The sequence below is a fragment of the Apostichopus japonicus genome, chromosome 7 (genome assembly GCF_037975245.1).
Source record: "Apostichopus japonicus isolate 1M-3 chromosome 7, ASM3797524v1, whole genome shotgun sequence".
Lineage (NCBI taxonomy): Eukaryota > Metazoa > Echinodermata > Holothuroidea > Aspidochirotida > Stichopodidae > Apostichopus > Apostichopus japonicus.
In genome coordinates, this window is record NC_092567.1 from 24,588,005 (window position 1) to 24,607,003 (window position 18,999).

The window sequence follows — 18,999 nt, forward strand, 5'->3', positions numbered from 1 at the left end:
TATTGTATGTATTTTTAGCTCCTCTTGCAAGCAGGAACTCGCGAAGAAGCCTCATTAGTCATTGGCTTATCAAAGCCGAAAGCTGACCGAAGTCAGTCTCTTAGATTCATATTTAACGTCCATGATTATGAATTGTCAATTGTTAACAACTCTGTAACTGGACGACATACATTAATCTTGGAGTGACTCGAACTCGGGACCTTATGATTGAAAGGCACCTGCGTTAACCACTGAGCTAACATTCCTTAACACTCCTAACGCTCCACGTGTGGATCATTCCATTCACAGCAGATTACGTTGGGACGCTTTTATAGTTTGTGCCATGTTGTGATATTCATCAGTAAAACACTTCCTTTGTATTAATAGAAAGTTTCAATGAAATTTCGTAACACGAGAAGGTAAATCATACTTTTGAGAACAATATAGATAGCAATAAATCCTTAAACATTGTTACAATGTTAAGTAACTTTAGACACGTTGCTAATAGTAATGCTGGTAGTGTTCTTAGTCCTAAACAATGATTAGATTTCAAGTATTTTTCACGTTAAGCCTAACCTTTGATCCCCATGTAACAAACAAATCCGGTGGCATTGCCCTCCAGTTAGTTTCGAGGGGAGACCTGTACATATGTGTATAAAACAAGCGTTACGGATTCTGCAGAATGCCATACCACTGCAATTTGAACTGTAAATATAAAGATAATGATTCGTAGTCTTGTATCATGGGCGAAGCCTACATCATATGAGGTGACAATTATTATTACCACCATCCACATATACACCCACACAACCTCACCCACACAACCTCACCCACACACACACCGGGTACACCCACACGCTCATCAATGCAATATTCAAACAATCATGAGGATACGTGCACTACGCCACATCTTAAGGCGTGCCGTGTAGGACCATGAAGCACCAGGCTGGGACATTTCATGTGTTGCTGACATCTACCAAAAGACAGCCATATTGTCCTTATTTACTACACCTGGGTGATGAGAGTCAATTGAGATTAAATGCCTTGCTACAGGGACCCTGTGCCGTGTGGGACCATGGAGCACCATGGTGGGATATTTCATGTGTTGCTGACGCCATCCGGAAGAGTATAATGTCTTCCTTATTTACCTTACCTGGGTGATGAGAGACAATTGAGATTAGATGTGTTGCTAATGGACAAAACGTAAAGATTTTGCAAGAACTCGAAAGTTGCAATTCTAGCTTACAGGTATACATTGCTATACTGTAGGAGCACAACTGTACTTGGTAATGTTGTTCCCCAGTTCATGGACATCATGAAACTCTACAATGCGAGTTTTCTCTCCCTCTCTCCACCCCTCTCTCTCTCTCTGTCTTTCAATTTCGTTCTTCTGAAGAATATTTGTAAAGATAAAAAACTTGTTTGCTTCATCTCAGTTTCATTTTCTTTTCATTTATTATATGTTATTTTTGTTTTTAATTTTGGCCTATTTATTATTTATATCATACATTCATTTTGCTTATGATTTGTAATTTTTGTCCGTTTTTGCAGGAACTCCCCCAACAGATGACGTGGTTATCGGGCCATACCCGACGGTAATTCACCCAGACCGCGCCCCTAGAGATCAAGTACTAGTAGTACAGGATTTCACATGGGGGAAATACTTAGGATTCTTGCAGGTCACCTTCAATGATGACGGTAAAATTACACACTTCAGTGGTAATCCAATTACATTGGATGCTAGCGTGGAACGAGGTAAGCCTTTAGACTACACGATATAAATACGGTAGGTTGTCCTGAATAGGACTAATCCCGCCAGAGCAAATTTTAATCAAGCCTGCGAAAAAACAAATCGGATCAAAATCTTGGTTTACCCTGCTAATTGCTGTAGTTAGGAATTGTGAGATTTTGATTATTTCTGTCCCTTGTCTATCAACCAATGTGTCTCTCTGACCCTCATAGAAATTTTAACTGTGAACCGAAGGTATAGGCATGTGTTGCTATATTAAAAACCGCAATGAAGCATCATTTATTCGGCATCAAAAACGCTTAATTTGGAACTGTGGATGTGTTTTTTTTTAATAGACGTAGATTTAGCTGTCTGTAAATTTGTAAGGCGTTCTAAACATTTTAACATTAACCAACTCAGCAATTCTCTTCTTGTTCACTGCAGATTCTGACACCTTGGCTGAAATTGCGAGGTTTTCCGCTCCTATGGAAGCGACGATTGGAGTCAGTATTGGTACGAGCTACGTCTTATTGGACGGAACCAGAATGAGTTGTCGAACCAAAGAGTGTAACCTTGGAAATGTCGTTACCGACGCCATGTTGGAAGACCAAGTAACGTTTAAAGGCGAAGAGTGGTGGAGTGACGTTAGCATTGCTATCACCAACGCAGGCGCAATACGGGCAACGATTCCAGCAGGTAAAATGCTTGTTACCGCTTTATATATGTTCCCGAGTTCGAGTCACTCCAAGATTAATGTATGTCTCCCAGTTACAGAGTTGTTGACAATTGACAATTCTTAATCATGGACGTTAAATATGAATCTAAGAGATTGACTTCGGTCAGCTTGCGGCTTTGATAAGCCCAATGATGACTTCTTCGCGAGTTCCTGCTTGCAGGAGGATCTAAAATACATACATATGTGCGTGTGTGTGTTCAGATTTATAACTTATAACCTGTCCTTATACGTCAACCTTCATACATATATCTTTCTATACAGGCGTTAATAAACTTCGATTAACTGTATAACACTCAGTGCGCTCCATATTTTCTGAATGTCCAAAATGAGACATGTCAACTGATGCATGCGAAGTCAATCGTAATTTACTCTTTACTATCATATAATTCCACACAACAAAGTCAAGGTTTTGCAGCAGTTCAAGAATATTATAAGCCTATTCGTTTCAAGACATATCTAATCGAATGTTTAACAAGCTGAAAGATTTCCAATATTCGAGAAAAAAAGGAATATGAAGAAGAAGAAGAAGAAGAAGAAGTAGGAGGAGGAGAAGAAGAAGAAGAAGAAAAAGAACATATATAATATTTCGACCATATTCAAATAAAAGTAAAAGAGACCATCGATACTTTATAAAACACGGCAATTTATTGGTTGCTAGGCAACAGATGGTATACCTACGGCCGTTATTAACACATGATTTTTTATTGCTGCATTAACAGAGCAAGCGTTAAAAGCTCTTTTTTGTTTATATTTATTTATTTTTTCATTCATTTTTCCGCCAATATGATAACATTTTGTGAGCGGGGTATTTATGACCGTTCAATGACCATCCAGATTTCATCTAATGTAAAGTTCTGCAATCCATTATCAAAATATTTCTACGACAGCATATTTGACACAGCCATGAAGCCTGTATTTGATGCATACTAAACCTATTTACATACATATTAGACACTTATATAGCGCTGCTACATCGAGATCGTACACTGAAAACTTAGATTGGTTCACCGACTAACAAAACGTTAGTCCATCTGGTGCCTCTCCCGACTAACATAGCCTTAGTCAGTTGCTATACCGACTAATTTATTCCTTAGTCAGTTGGATTTCATAGTCGGTCATCTTAGTCCGTCAGCTTAGTCGATCAACAATTTTTTAGTCGGTTAATGTTTATTAGTCAGTTACATTAGTTGGTGACATTAGTCGGTCTTTACCGACTAATTTATATGAGCCACCGACTAGTTTACAGCAGGTTTTACATTAGTCAGGATGGTGCCTCTCCCGACTAACCTTTCTTAGTCGGTATCGACTGACTAGTTGCACTGACTAGATTCACTGAAAGAATTAAACCCGACTAGTTTCACTGACTAGTATCACTGAAAGAAAAGAGAGCAGAAGAAACACAAATAATGTGTACGTTGGCAGTATTTATTTCTGATAAAACTTCTGATGTCTACAAAAGGCTGACTTTCGACAGATAGAGAAGAAATCACTGTAAATAAAATCTGAAAATCTGATTTTTTTTTTCCAACAAAGTTAAGACAAGTTAATGGATCAAACATGAATCGCAAAAGTATAGCACTGCACAATAATGCAAAGTTGAGTCTTGGGCAAGGGTTCCTCATGACTTTCGTTTTAAAGTGGTACCCCAAATCGACACCAGTTAAGTCTTCACGAACAAAGAGTGTTTCTCTTAACTACAAATGGCCTCCCACTTGTCTTCAGGAAGCCAAAATCTGCACCATTATTGACCTGTGAACAGAAAATATGATATACGTGTAAGCACAGATACAGATATATATAGCACATGATAACTCACATTATCATAAACATACATTTACATTAAAATTTTATAACATATTGGGAGGTATACATTTAAATCTAGGTCCCTCAAATTATAAGCCAGGAATAGCAGCTTTACCAAATTATTATTTGCTTTGCACAGCATAACACCAAGTTATTTCTCAAAGCTTAATAATTATGTTAATCATGTTAATAATGATCCCAATAGACCAGGATCCCAGAGGGTTTGGTTAGCTGGGAAGGTAACCAATTGCCTTGTACATCACAATGTTCACAGTGCATTCCTGTATATGAAACCAGACGACTGGCAAACCGACTGTGGTGGGTGTGGCTGGGAGAGCAATTTTAAAGTCACCTGATAGCTAACCTAGATCAATTTTCATGGTAACACATCAAAGTAAGTACAATATGTCTGGTATGGCCCCAAGAGCAACAAATGGCCATTGCCAGTAATTATTGGTGGTGGGGTACCCCTGCCAGTGATCTATAATTGACCCCTCAAGGCTGACCTAGGTCAGCTCATGAGGTAACCACTTGAAACCTACTGGAAAATGTTGGTTAGGGCTTCAGATACAACTGATGGGCATTGCCAGTAATTTTTATTGGTGGGGTACCCCTGCCAGTAGACCCCCAAAATGCCCATCCCCCATTGACCTAGATGAGCTCATGATGTAACCAGTTGAAAACTACTGGAAAATGGTATCACTAAAACATGGGCTAAATCTTTGTTTGTTTTTATGATCTTTAAAAATAAAAAATTTTAGAAACAGAAATGCACTGAGCCAACTTATTTATAGGCCTAATCCTTTTTAGTTGTTATTTTGCTTGCTCACATAACAAGCCTGTTTAGACCTAGGCTAGAGGAGAATCAGTACTTTGTTACACTAAGTTTGTCTTCGGTCGTTTTGATATAGTCTAATAGTAGTACTAAAGTATATAATGGACCGGCGAAGACTAGAGAATACCCAGAGTTTTAGCAACTGCGTTAAACTGTATCATCTGATCTATTATTTACGCCAATGAGTTTCATTCAATCTAGGATCAAAAAGAGAAAACTAATTAATCTTAACCTTTAAACTTTGCTACTAAACAGATATGCTTGAATTACAAATAAATGTCAAAAAAACATCATAATCTAAGAATCGATGCATATTACATATACATAAACAGAATAATTTGAATTCGCGCAAGTGAACCCTACATTGGACAGAAAAAAAAACGTGCAATTAGACCAAACTAAACATACTCAATTTTCCGTTACTTCTACATAAAATATCAATGCAAATACAACAACTTACTCTTTTGGCAGTATACTAAAAGCACATGTTATAATAACTTCAGACTATCAAGCTTTCCTGAGAAAAAACGGTTAATACTTCTTACAGTAAGCAAGTCGACCGTGAAGGAATGTCGCAATTGTTTCCTGGGCGTGACCGGAAATTAAATACTAAAAAATGATAAATGAAAAGGTTAAATAGAACTGAAGCGTGCATCCTGACTGCTCGCAACATATAATACCGTTGACTAGCCAACATAATTTGTTCAGCCTACTGTGACTGTACGTTTGAAGGTCTAGCCTTGCTTATTCAATATCACAAAGCCTACCCATTTAGATTCACATGGGAAATTACAGGAAATCTTTACCAAATGAGTGTAGACTTCAAATAAACTATTGAGCCTTATGGTTCCAGCATTTGTTTGGGAATAAATAAGAAGATTATGTGCCACTGTTCAATCTAGCCCAATACACACATAACACATTGTTAATTGGTGTTTAGGATGCACACTTTAGTGTTGAGAATGCACTGCAGTACCCAGTAGAAGCCTATAGGCTACTCACTGTCATTGCACTTGTGTATTGCGAAACGCCAACGTGACAACGGTAGCGTTACACTAACCATAATACAGTACTAGTGCCAGTGGCCTAACAATTAACTTTAATTTTACCTTCAAATTAAAGGAATAACAGGTAGGCCGATGATGCAGTTAATACCTCCATTCTTCTAAAGCCCTTCTTGGGTGATTTACGGTTGAAAGTTGCTTAGAGTGATCGTATGAAACTATGCCAAGCCCAGCAAGCTGCCGTTGCCTCTCGGTTTCCAAATTGAAGTGAATCGAATTGGGTTAAAATACATTAGTCTGTCGACACCGACTAAGCTACGATTATGGCGTAAATCGGGTGTCCGTATCGTTCTTAGTCCATGGGTTAAAATACCTTAGTCCGTCGCCACCGACTAAGCTGCGATTATATTTTCCTTAGTCAGTGTAAACTAACTAAGAAGCAGCGATGAAACGAAGATTTTTGCTAGTCCGTGTGCATTGACTAACGTTACAGACTAATTTAACGTTAGTCCGTGGCAATATTGACTAGTTTATTTTTTCAGTGTAGCGCTTTTGACAACTTAGCCTTGGTCATTGGTAACTTGTCACACCTACACACCAAAGTGTGCGCAATTCAATCAATCTCAGCCACAAACCGGCGCAGGCAACCATATTTACAAGTTACCTCGCAAGTCCCCATTTATACACTTGGGTGAAGAGAGGCAATGGAGATAAAGTGCCTTGCCCAAGGACACAACGCAATGATCTGGCCAGGGCTCGAACCTGTAATCCTAAGATTACCAGTCCTCATGCCTTAATTAACCACTTGACCACAAGTGGCATTTCAAATAAGGCAGACTTATTAGTCCCCCCCCCCCCCCGCCATCGTCAGTTGTGAAAAACAAGTTCAGTCGGGTGGAGGGGAAGGGGGGGGGGGCTTGAAAATGGAGTCGGGGAAGAATTAGACCACTCCTTGCGTTTAAACCTGATTATTGAACGAATATGCCTAAATAGGATCCCCAGCCGCCCCTGCATGGGGGTTGGCTTCAACGACCCCAGGACCACAGCGACTCTCTTGTTATATCCCGGATGTGACTCTGACCTTCCATAAAGGTTCCAATAAATCTTATTTGTTTTGCAAAAGCTATGAACTTTATTCCTTAATTATTTAAATTGAGCTCTTTTATATACTTAATGGAACATCTGAAAAAAAAAAAAAAATTTTCTACCTTCTTTCGTTTTGTTGTTTTAAATTTACAATTTCAAACATTTTACCTTAATTCCGAAGACCGCCACCTTTCCATAATTCAGCATTTATAAAATTTTTAACCTTCTTTATTCTCACTTTTAACAGGAGATCTAAGCATCGGTGACGTCAATTCTGTCTTACCATTCCTCAACACAAACGACATCTTAGAGTTACACGGAAAGTATATTTTAGAGGCGCTTGAAAAGTCTGTACAAGATTACGACCCTATAGCACTTCCTGGGAAATTCCTGCAAGTCTCAGGTAAGATAAATATCATCATATCATCACACTCTCAAGCATTTTTAAAAGCAAAACACAAGCCGAAACATTAAGCTTGATTTTCGAGGCTTTATTAAAGAGTATTTTTTTTGTGTGTACAATTGCGAACTGTGGGGCACTATGAAGGATCTTGATCAAGGGGCGGCGGAACCGGGGGGGCACAGGGGGCATGTGCCCCCCACTTTTCCTCAGGTTAAAAATGTGCACTTTTTCTACATAAAAATTGAGGTGTCTCAAGTTAGCAAGAGAACCAGAACGAACACTCGGGAAGGGCCGTTTCCGGCCATCTGAGGGGTTTGTAAAACCAAAAATTTTCTTGTACGCTCCGCGCCAACTGATGGTGGCGCTCCGCTCAGATAGTCGTGCATTCAACTTTGCAAAACCTGTAACGCCCCTGACTTTTAATGAATCTCTGTGGGTCAAACTCAAAGCTATTTCGATTGCAGGAAAACTTTGTTAAGATACTAACAAGAAATAAACTCTAATTCGGAAGATTCCTACATTAGCAACTAGCATGATTTCACCTCATTTGGTCTCAAAAGAAAACTACTTCCTTGTTTCCCAATTTGCACATTGGATATTGCAGTGCTAGCATACAAATTTTCCTTGATGAGGGGGGGGGGGGGTTGATGGAGTGATGTGTATACGCAAATAAGATAATACAATAAGAGTTATAAAGGGTGCTAAATATAAGGCTGCATCAGTCGAATCGAATTTCTGCAAAGTGCCCTTTGATGTCGGTGCCCCCCCCCCCCCAGATTAAAAGTGCTTCCGCCGCCCTTGATCTTGATCGTAAAAATTGACACTTTTCAAAGGAGACTACTTCGTAATATTCTCAACATTAGATGGACCAATAACAATTGGTTATCAAACGATGAGCTCTACAATGAAACCAACCAAACACCTTGGTCATCCATAGTCGCACATAGAAGATTGAGATTTTTCAGTCATGTAGCAAGACTCCAGGAGGACGCTCCAGCAAAGGTTGCTTTAAGAGAAGCATTGAGACATACTGCTAAACCAGTAGGGAGGCCCGTGACTATCTTGCTTGGAAAAATAAAGTCGAAATTTAAGGACGTTAACATTAACAATTTCGAAGAAGCAATTAACCTTGCACAAGATCGTGATACGTGGCGGAGGTTAATCACTGAGCATGTCGGGTAGACGAGACTTAACTTACTACTATAGAAAAAAAATCCACACAGACTTTGGAAAACGAAACACAGTGACCCAACGCCTCTAGCTTCATAGCTAGTTTCGTTACTGGGATTATAGTATTCATTAAGTTCCTGGCAATAACCAGAAACATCTGGTCGCCGGGGAAAGTTATATCACCGGGCCCTTCATTTTAAGTCTTCCGTTTCGCTTAAGTGAATTATAGAGTGAGAATGCATTATGTTTTAACTCATATTTCCCTGCGCCCCCTAATTGTCTTCGGTCGTACTCCGGGGTGGTAGCCCCCTGATTGCCAACTCTAGTCGGGCTTGGCTAAGTCCAGAGAAATACCTCCCTAACCCTCCCTAACCCTCCTTAACCCTCCCTAACCCTCCCTAACCCTCCCCATCCCTCCCTAACCCATAACCCTGACCCGTATTGATTCAACCAGTTGTTATGGAGAGTTTTTGACAAAGGAACCAACGTCCCAGTTTCTACGATATCAGAACAATATTTGTAAAGATTTTTTTTTAATAAAGAAGCTGATGAATTTCCCCTAGCTTACACCATTTAATCATGATTTATCCCCCCCCCCCTCTATCTCTCCACCCACCGTCTCACTCTCTCGCTCTGCCTCGCCGGTTTCTCTCCATCTCAGTTGCGCCACCTTGACTATAGCGCCGTGATATACGGTATACGAACGATATATTTGTAGTATATGTCTTTACAAACTGACTTGAAAAAGACACCGTTTAATTAGCCGATATAATCTTTTCCCTCCAAAAGCGCCGAACTGGTAAATTGTAGAATGTTTATAACGCGGTAAGACTATATGAGAATATCAGGCTCGTCCCAAACTTCATCAATTAGCCTCGTCAGTTCCATTTAATTCACCCTGGTTCAACGAAAATTAAAAGCATGTAACATGAAACTCAATCCTTGTATCTCTCAGATTAACCGTTGGAAGAGATATTTTACTATAAACAATCTCGTTTCAAATTAATTTAATATGTCCAATCCAATTCATATACTGTCACAGTGAACTGTGGCCTATTATTATTATTAATATCGAGAAGTAGAACATTTGTTTAAAGGTGAGCGTGATGTCGCTTTACAGCAAGAGAATAGTTTGCGCCACCTTGACTATAGCGCGGTGATATACGGTATGAGAACGTTCTAATATGTGTAGTATGTCTTTACAAACTGGCTTGAAAAAGACACCGTTTTATTCGCCGATAGAACCATTCAGTTGCTTCTTCAGCAAGTTCGTATCGAAAGTTGTGTAGAAATCAGCTCATGTTTAGGTGCATTTATGGAACGTTAGGCGCTCCGTGCGCGCCGATTTTCCAAAATTATAGCATGTAGTAACGTCATGCTGTTACAGGATTTCGAAATGCTTATGTTGAATTTGACATGTTGACGGACGTAATGATGTATTGTATTTTGTTTCATACCTAATTGTAACATGATGAGGAATACGTTGAAATGGTACGTTACTGTGACACCGTAACGCATTCCTTTCAGAGGGCGCTATGTAGTAATGACATCTTCGGTTGTTAATAATAAAACACTCAATATTTATATATATATATATATATATATATATATATATATATATATATATATATATATATATATATATATATATATATATATATATATTTCATTGTTGCATTATTCATTTTGCTTTTCTTTCTATTCATATTTATATGTATAGCGCTTTTGACAACTATTTTGTTTATAATTAGCGCATTATAAATCTTAGTTATTATTATTATATATATATATATATATATATATATACATATATATGTACATATATACATATATATATATATATATATATATATATATATATATATATATATATATATATATATATATATATATACATATATATATAATCTCATTCCAAACTTTTCTCGTTCTCTCTCTTTATATATTTATGTTGAGATAGGATTACTCGTATCATACGACCTATCAAAAGAACCCGGATCTCGAGTGCTTTCGGTCGAAGCGAGATGCTCAGAGTGTTCCGTTCCAGATTATGAGCCTCTTCAACTTGACAAAATCTACAGACTAATCGTTCCCACGTACATAGCTAATGGCGGGGATGGGTATACTATGATATCAGACAACAAGATTAGTCACATAACTGGTAAGTCACAATATGTAGGTGGGCTTGTGAGATTCTTCAAGACAATATTATATTCCTGGGGTTGAATAGTTTCGAAGGGGGAGAGTGCGAGGACTGAACCACTCCATTGGCAGGTAGGATATTTCCAAAAAACAAATGATAGTGAACAGTACTTTAGTTAAATATATAACATGTAGTGCGGTACCACCTAAAACAGTATAAAAGTCTTAAAGATTGTTTTCAAAATTTGCAAAATATACAGCACCATATCCCACCTACACAAATTACCCCACTCGTCCCCACCTTCAGCACAATAATGGTGGTTGCGCACATAAGATACTGTCCAAAGCTGTGATTAGGTACGAAGATAACGCAACATCAATATAAATGTGATCTAATAATAAAAATAGAGCTAGGCCTGCTAAAAGGTTAGTAGGTTATGCATGGGCAAGCCTGACGGATTCTGATGTCTGCATAGCGTGACGGGACGCATGCGTGCGTACTAATATTATTATGTAGAAATATGCAACACTTGTAAGTGGAACTCGATATGATGTAGAGAAGTGATATTATAGCGTTATACAATATCGGGAGTTTATAGTGACGGGCAATTCCTGTACTGTAATGATAGCATAGTTATAAGGAGCGAATGAACCATACATAATGTTTGTATAGTGATATGCACGCAATATAATGGTAAATAGAATGTTACGGCAATAGAGAACAACTATATGCATGTGTATATGACGGTATATGCAGTCATGTACAATACCTGTACTGTATAATGATAGCATATTAGTAAGGAGCCTCATGTTAGCAATATATGGTAGCAACACAGCCTAATGGTAGCAACACAGTGAGACACATATTGTAAACATATTTAATGAGTAGTGCAACAATATATAACGCAGATGTGAACCTAGTGTTACTACTGTAGCATTATGAAACATTGTACTCAGTCTAACATATCCTACACTCTAATAACAGCACACTTGCATTATACTCACTATTCAGTATAACGTGGAACACATGTATGCATGTGAAAACATATGTGATATGTCAACACTAATATATATATAGAACATTTATGAGATAATGTTATTATACTGATTAATATGAACCACATGTAATGAAATAAACCCTACAATCACATGCATTATAATGATGGCGCAAGTTTTATAATAATTACAGCCTTGCACTGCAGGAAATTGCCAAAGTGTCATTCAGGAAGAGAAATAATATCATAAACTATATTTGTGTTTTTTTTACGTCTTTTTTTCTACACAGGTAATCTCGATGCTGCCGCCCTTACTAATTATCTTACGAAACATTCTCCTATATTAAAAGGCATTGAGAGGAGAATTCAAGTCAAAACTTCCGATTCGGTCAAAGTGCGCCCTCTATTATTCTTATTTGCTCCGTTGGCATATTACTTTATACGTGATGGTATTGCCACATGAACGGTCATGTTAAACTTTTAGCAATAATGAAAATGAATTATTATTTCTTTCTAATCAATTGAGATAACCATATTTTTTATTTGTTTATTGTTGTTTATTGTTTATTTGGTGCAGGGGGTAATTCTTTGCCATTATTTGGTATCAACGAAAATTTAAACGAAATTGAGATATTGAAATACCAGAGGAAAACTGTCATTTTTGTATTAATAATCATAATGTATTTAGTAATATTATATCCAAAGATGTCGTCTAAATGTCCATGTATATATTATCACTAGTGCCAATGTCTGTATTTGTATTTTAAGACTTTGGAGTCGTATTACACTAATTAAAGATCCACACAACAGAAAATTTCACTTCACGACCGGTTACGTCACGCTCTTTAGGACTCATCAGGCGAAAGTAGGAACCGAACCATCGTGAATGATCTTTCATGTGACACATGTATTTCGTCAGTACATCATTGTTTGTGTTCTATACATATATGCTGATTTGAGTAGGTATATATATATATATATCATATATATGCTAATGAATGGAGGTATACATGACAAAGGCAAATGAACATACAAGGGCGGCGGAACCGGGGGGGCACAGGGGGCACGTGCCCCCCCACTTTTCCTCAGGTTAAAAATGTGCCCTTTTTCTACATAAAAATTGAGGTGTCTCAAGTTAGCAAGAGGCCAGGGAACCAGAATGAACACTCGGGAAGGGCCGTTTCCAGCCATCTGAGGGGTCTGTAAAACCAAAAATTTTCTTGTACGTTCCACGCCAACCGATGGTGGCGTTCCGCTCAGATAGTCGTGCTTACAACTTTGCAAATCCTGGCTACGCCCCTGACTTTTAATGAATTTCTGTGGGTCAAACTCAATGCTATTTCGAATGGAAAAAAAAAATTGTTAAGATATTGACAAGAAATAAACTTCAATTCGGAAGATTCCTACATTAGCAACTAGCATGATTTCACCTCATTTTGTCTCAAAAGAAAACTTGTTCCTTGTTTCCCAATTTGCACATTGGATATTGCAGTGCTAGTATTTTCCTTTAAGGGGGGGGGGGGGAGGGCGTTGATGGAGTGATGTGTATACGCAAATAAGATAATACAATAAGAGTTATAAAGGCTACTAAATATAAAGCTGCATCAGTCCAAGCGAATTTCTGCAAAGTGCCCTTTGATGTCGGTGCCCCCCCCCCCAGATTAAAAGTGCTTCCGCCGCCCTTGACTATAACGTAGGCACCCTCAGCGCGAGTCGTTGTTTGGGTGTTTCAAGATGGCGTGAATGACCTTCAAATAGCTGCAAGAGTAGTTGTTGTCAACAGATGCGATATGGCTTCTATGCATTAATTTCTGTGGTAGAGTCACTGAGCGTTAACTGCTGAGAGTTCGAGCAACCACAATAACATTAACAAAGGAGTTAACAGGGTGTGTTAAATATTAAGTTAAACATTTATGGTCTATGACACAGGTGCGGAAGATATGTATATGTATGTGGAAGCAGTTTTAATCATTTATAAACTATCGGGCAGCGGGGCAGGTGAACAGAACAACAAGACCCTGGAATATCAAGACCCTGCAGGGAAGACAGTGAATGTCAGTAGATGATAATTTGGCATTTGGTATATGCAAATACATAATGCCTTATCTAATCCATAACCGCTATGTGTAGAGAACTGTTTGTCAAGGAAAATAACGCAGAAAAGGGTGTATGAAGGAACAAGAAGCGAAACCAAAAAGAAAGGAGCAGCCGTTATGATGGGGTTACGATTTGGTTTCACGATTTTATGATAATAATCTATCTCGATTATTGGTAAGTGATCGCCGATAAACCTGTATTATATCAATATACATATGAATAAAAAGCCTTAGCAGACGTTTCTGTGTGCTCTAGTATTTTAAAAAAAATTTATTTATTCATTTATTAGGATAGTTTTGAATTAGGTTTGGTTGTAGGCCTATCTACTATATTCAATGTTAATCAATACTGAAATCCCATACCAATATAACTCACTAATTATCATTAGCTTCTCTTTTGTAAACCGAGTTACCTTTGGTTACAGAATGATAGGAGGGCGTGCCTTATCTTATCCGGAGTGTATAACAGTTGATTATAATTATCAACTGTTAATCTGTCATATACCAATGTATTTTGGCGACAACACGGTGAGTTATAGGCTACTGTCATATAGCATGGAGTGAGCTCCATGCATATATAATAAGGGGATTTATGCTTCAGCACCCATAGGGTTACGACACACGGTACCCGCGGCCTCATCTTGATTTCCAAGGGTTATACACGTCAAAATTGACAGAGAGATTTTGTTTGTTTGTATATATGCTATTAAGGTATCGTATAAAGTATTAACCACCACAGTGACTGTACGTGTATCTTTTATCCGGTATAGGCCTCAAAAATTATATGCTATAGATAGCGCTATTCGGAAGCCATGCTATCATATATACAAGGAAATACGACTTTGGTGTAACATATATGTGCAAACTAATACAATGTGGAATAGCTTAGTATGTTTTTTTCCAACAAATGTCGGATTATCTTTCATGCATATTTTGAGAATCAGCCATCTTATAGTTATATTTCATTCCTAGCGGAAGTAATCAATGTGATTGTGAGATGGCGTACGTGGGTGTGCGCTCGCGTGTGTGTGTTTGATACTCGTAAAACGCTCTAACTTCAGAAGGATAACTGGGATACATTTCATGTTTGGTATATACGTTCTCCTTAGGAAGAACTGGTTTGAATTGTTGTTGGTATGGGACAAAGGTCATTTCAGGTCAGCGCGGGTCAAAGTCTGAAAACATTGTTCACACAATATCTCAAGCAAGGGCGGCGGAACCGGGGGGGGGGCACAGGGGGCACGTGCCCCCCACTTTTCCTCAGGTTAAAAATGTGCCCTTTTTCTACATAAGAATTGAGGTGTCTCAAGTTAGCAAGAGGCCAGGGAACCAGAATGAACACTCGGGAAGGGCCGTTCCCGGCCATCTGAGGGGTTTGTAAAACCAAAAATTTTCTTTGTACTCTCCGCGCCAACCGATGGTGGCGCTCCGCTCAGATAGTCTTGCATACAACTTTGCAAATCCTGGCTACGCCCCTGACTTTTTAATGAGTTTCTGTGGGTCAAACTCAAAGCTATTTCGAATGGAAAAAATTTGTTAAGATATTAACAAGAAATAAACTCTAATTAGGAAGATTCCTACATTAGCAACTTGCATGATTTCACCTCATTTTGTCTCAAAAGAAAACTTGTTCCTTGTTTCCCAATTTGCACATTGGATATTGCAGTGCTAGTACGCATATTTTCCTTCAAGGGGGGGGGGGGGGTGGGCGTTGATGGAGTGATGTGTATACGCAATTAAGAGAATACAATAAGAGTTATAAAGGCTACTAAATATAAGGCTGCATCAGTCCAATCGAATATCTGCAAAGTGCCCTTTGATGTCGGTGCCCCCCCCCCCCCCAGATTAAAAGTGCTTCCGCCGCCCTTGTGAACATATATAAATGAAAATCGTAATGAGTTGGAAAATCGAGAACAGTGAATCACTGTTCTTGATTTTCCAACTCATTACGATTTTCATTTATATATATATATATATAGGAAGCGATTATATAGGACATTGGACTTCAACAAGAACTAAAACTTGTCTAATACCGGATAATTGTGAAGCATTTGACTTGTTTTCTGATTACGTATACAATTTTTTAATGTCGAGAGCTGAATAACTCAACGAGAAAAGTTTGTAGTAATTTTTTGCAAGGAAATGCAGTTCTGTTTCTTCCTATATCTCAGACTTACATAGAACATGCGTGCACTACATTCACTAAGTGTTTTATATAAGGTATACAGAAATCAACCAATCACGTCACTGAGATGCGTTTTGGGAGAGCTAAAGTAACTCGACGCCTGCACGCAGATTGTCTAATTTCTAAATTAACGTTATTTTAGAACTGTAACATTCCAGCAAAATGTATTTAGTGAACTCCCCACATTAGTTGAATTTACCTTGTGCGAACCGTTTACCTCAGTAAGTTATGTTTGTGTTTCACAATATGTGAGAGATCTAATGTGTCAATATAGGCTAGTTTATTCGTCATTTACAAGTATGTGATGAACAATCGCTTCTCAGTCTTTTCTCTAAGATCATGTGTAGAGGAAACTTACTGGGTGCCTTTTCTAAGAAAGTATCATGTGTATCAATATGTTCTCCTTCTGGCGGTATCTTGATACACACCTGACGATGATCACACAGTCACAGTCCCGATGCAAGGGGACTGGGGTTGAGAGCAGATCAGTCGTTTGGTTGTTTGGTTTTCGTGTCCAGGTACTTTCCTGGGTGACTTTTCTAAAAAAGTATCATTAAGATCCCCTTCTAGAAGAATCGTGGTACACACCTGACGATGATCACACAGTCACAGTCTCGATACAAGGGGGCTGGGGTTGAGAGCGGATCAGTCGTTTGGTTTTTTGGTTTTCGTGTCCAGGTAATTTCCTGGGTGACTTTTCTCAAAAATCGAAAGCAATCCCTGTTCGACCTCTCTGCTAAAATCATGTGTAGAATCTGTTTCTACGGGAATCTGCATAAAACGTATAACGTGTTCCCTCGCATTAGTTGAATTTTACATTCTTCTCACGGTTAATAGTAGTAAGTTAATATTTGTTTAACTTCATGATATCACGTGACCATAAATACTGTGTATACCTCGTTTCAATGATAAGCCGAACGTAGTATGTATTGTGATATGCCGTAAACTTAGAAAAGAACCAATCACGAAACAGCAATCGTTTTTTTTAATGGGTTAAATATATCTTATGCCAGATATTTATTATTTCTGAAAGTATGCTATTTTAGAATTCTAACATTTATTGTAAATGTAGTAATAAACCTTCGCAAATAGTTGAGATAACCATCTTGTAGAAGGTTTTATTTATATTAAGCTATTTTTGTGGTTAACATTACTGTAAGTTTTTACTTGACAATATAGGCTGGATGAAAGAACTGATAGGTCCTGGTTTCTTCTCTCTTGTACAAGTCCTATGTGTTCTTGTACGAGTACAATCTGTTCTGTCTAGTACACGGTAAACAGTGCATTCTGTATACGTTAGTACACAATACACGGTGCATGCTGTAACCTTCAGTATACTTCAGTACACACCCAATAAAAGAAGCATCCCGCATACGCCACCGCACTGAGTGTACCTCAGCACCCTTTACACGGTGTATCCTGTATACTTTAGCAGACTGAGTGTACTTCAGCACACTTTACACGATGCACCCTGCATACGCCAGCACACTGAGTTTACCTCAGCACCCAGTACTCGGTGCATCCTGCATAAGCCAGCACTCTGAGTGTACCTCAGCACCGAGTGCACGGTGCATCCTGCATGCGTCAGCACACTGAATCTGCCTCAGCACCCAGTACACGGTGCATCCTGCCTACCTCAGCACTCTGAGTGTATACCTCAGCACCCAGTACACGGTGCATCCTGTATACTTTAGAAGACTGAGTGTACCTCAGCACCCTGTTCACTCGGTGCCCTGCATGCGCCCACGTTTTAATTATTAAAATTGATTCACTAGAATTCTATATCCTCTGTAAAAATAGTTTTCTTTGAATCTTGTTTAATGGGTATGAAAAAAGTGTTGTGAAAAGAGTTCAATTCACTTAGGGGTGACACGAAAATATGCCACTAATTAATTAGTTCATTAAATTCCTTGCTATATGTATTTTGCAAAAAAGTTTATTATACAGAATTATATAGAATTACAAGTCCCAGAATACTTCCATTGTTATTGTCTGCGTCACACTGTCCCGAAATTGACACCAGATGGACACACGATAAAGGAAATGTTCAAATTCGGCTCTGATCGTAATAACATCGGGCCATTCGTGAGGGCATCTTAAGCCATCGTATGACCGCCGGTGGAGTTTTTCGGGCTCCGGAAGCAACTTCGTGAGCGGTGGCAAAGTCTTTGGCATGCTAAAAAATTGCCGAAAGGTACGTTATACGGACTGGTTATACGGACTTTGTATAAAGAGAATACAAAGTGGTTATAACCCCGTAGTGAGTACTCTGTGAAGGTCACCGGAGATATGGGCTAAATAGTGAGTCCTAGAACCAGATCTTTGCCCTCTCTCCTTCCCTACCCACCCCCACTACCCAACCCATGTGTGGCACTTAATCTATGCGCAGGGCAGAATAATCTCCCAAAGACCCTTTGGTTTATATGTGAATATATGAAGGAAACATAAGGGTAATGTGTTTTCCAAATAATCTCTGCCTATCGAGAGGATATATACTCAAGCGCTTATTTGTTAATTATGCAGTTACATTTCTGTAATGATTCTCTAGTAAACAATTCACCGCCCCCTCCCCCTCCGCCCTCCCCCTCCCGCAGCAATTCTCCTATTGTTCACACTGTAAACCAGTTTGACTAATAATTTTACTGGTTACGTATGAATTTAACCACTTCTATAATAATTATTTGCCCCTATAAGTGATTTTAAGTCAATTTCCATTGGTCAGTTTCATGACTATTTTGAAAATCAAAATTGTTTAAGTTTTCTTTATCTTTCGCAAACATTTACATTAAGTTAGTTGGTCAGATGCATGGGTATATCCAGTGTTTGGTAAAGATAT

The 18,999-nt window shown here is 38.5% G+C and overlaps 1 protein-coding gene across 2 annotated transcripts in view; it reads left to right on the forward strand.

The window, feature by feature from the left end:
- LOC139969838 (snake venom 5'-nucleotidase-like) overlaps positions 1–17,356 on the forward strand; it is a 41,066-nt gene extending 23,710 nt beyond the window's left edge. For both annotated transcript variants that reach the window (XM_071975148.1, XM_071975149.1), the window contains exons 5-9: positions 1,531–1,734; positions 2,153–2,404; positions 7,420–7,575; positions 10,706–10,906; positions 12,173–17,356. In XM_071975148.1, coding sequence (XP_071831249.1) covers positions 1,531–1,734; positions 2,153–2,404; positions 7,420–7,575; positions 10,706–10,906; positions 12,173–12,345 — 986 coding nt within the window. In that variant the 3' untranslated portion in view covers positions 12,346–17,356. The remainder of the gene's footprint in view (positions 1–1,530; positions 1,735–2,152; positions 2,405–7,419; positions 7,576–10,705; positions 10,907–12,172) is intronic.
- The last annotated feature ends 1,643 nt before the right edge of the window (positions 17,357–18,999 follow it).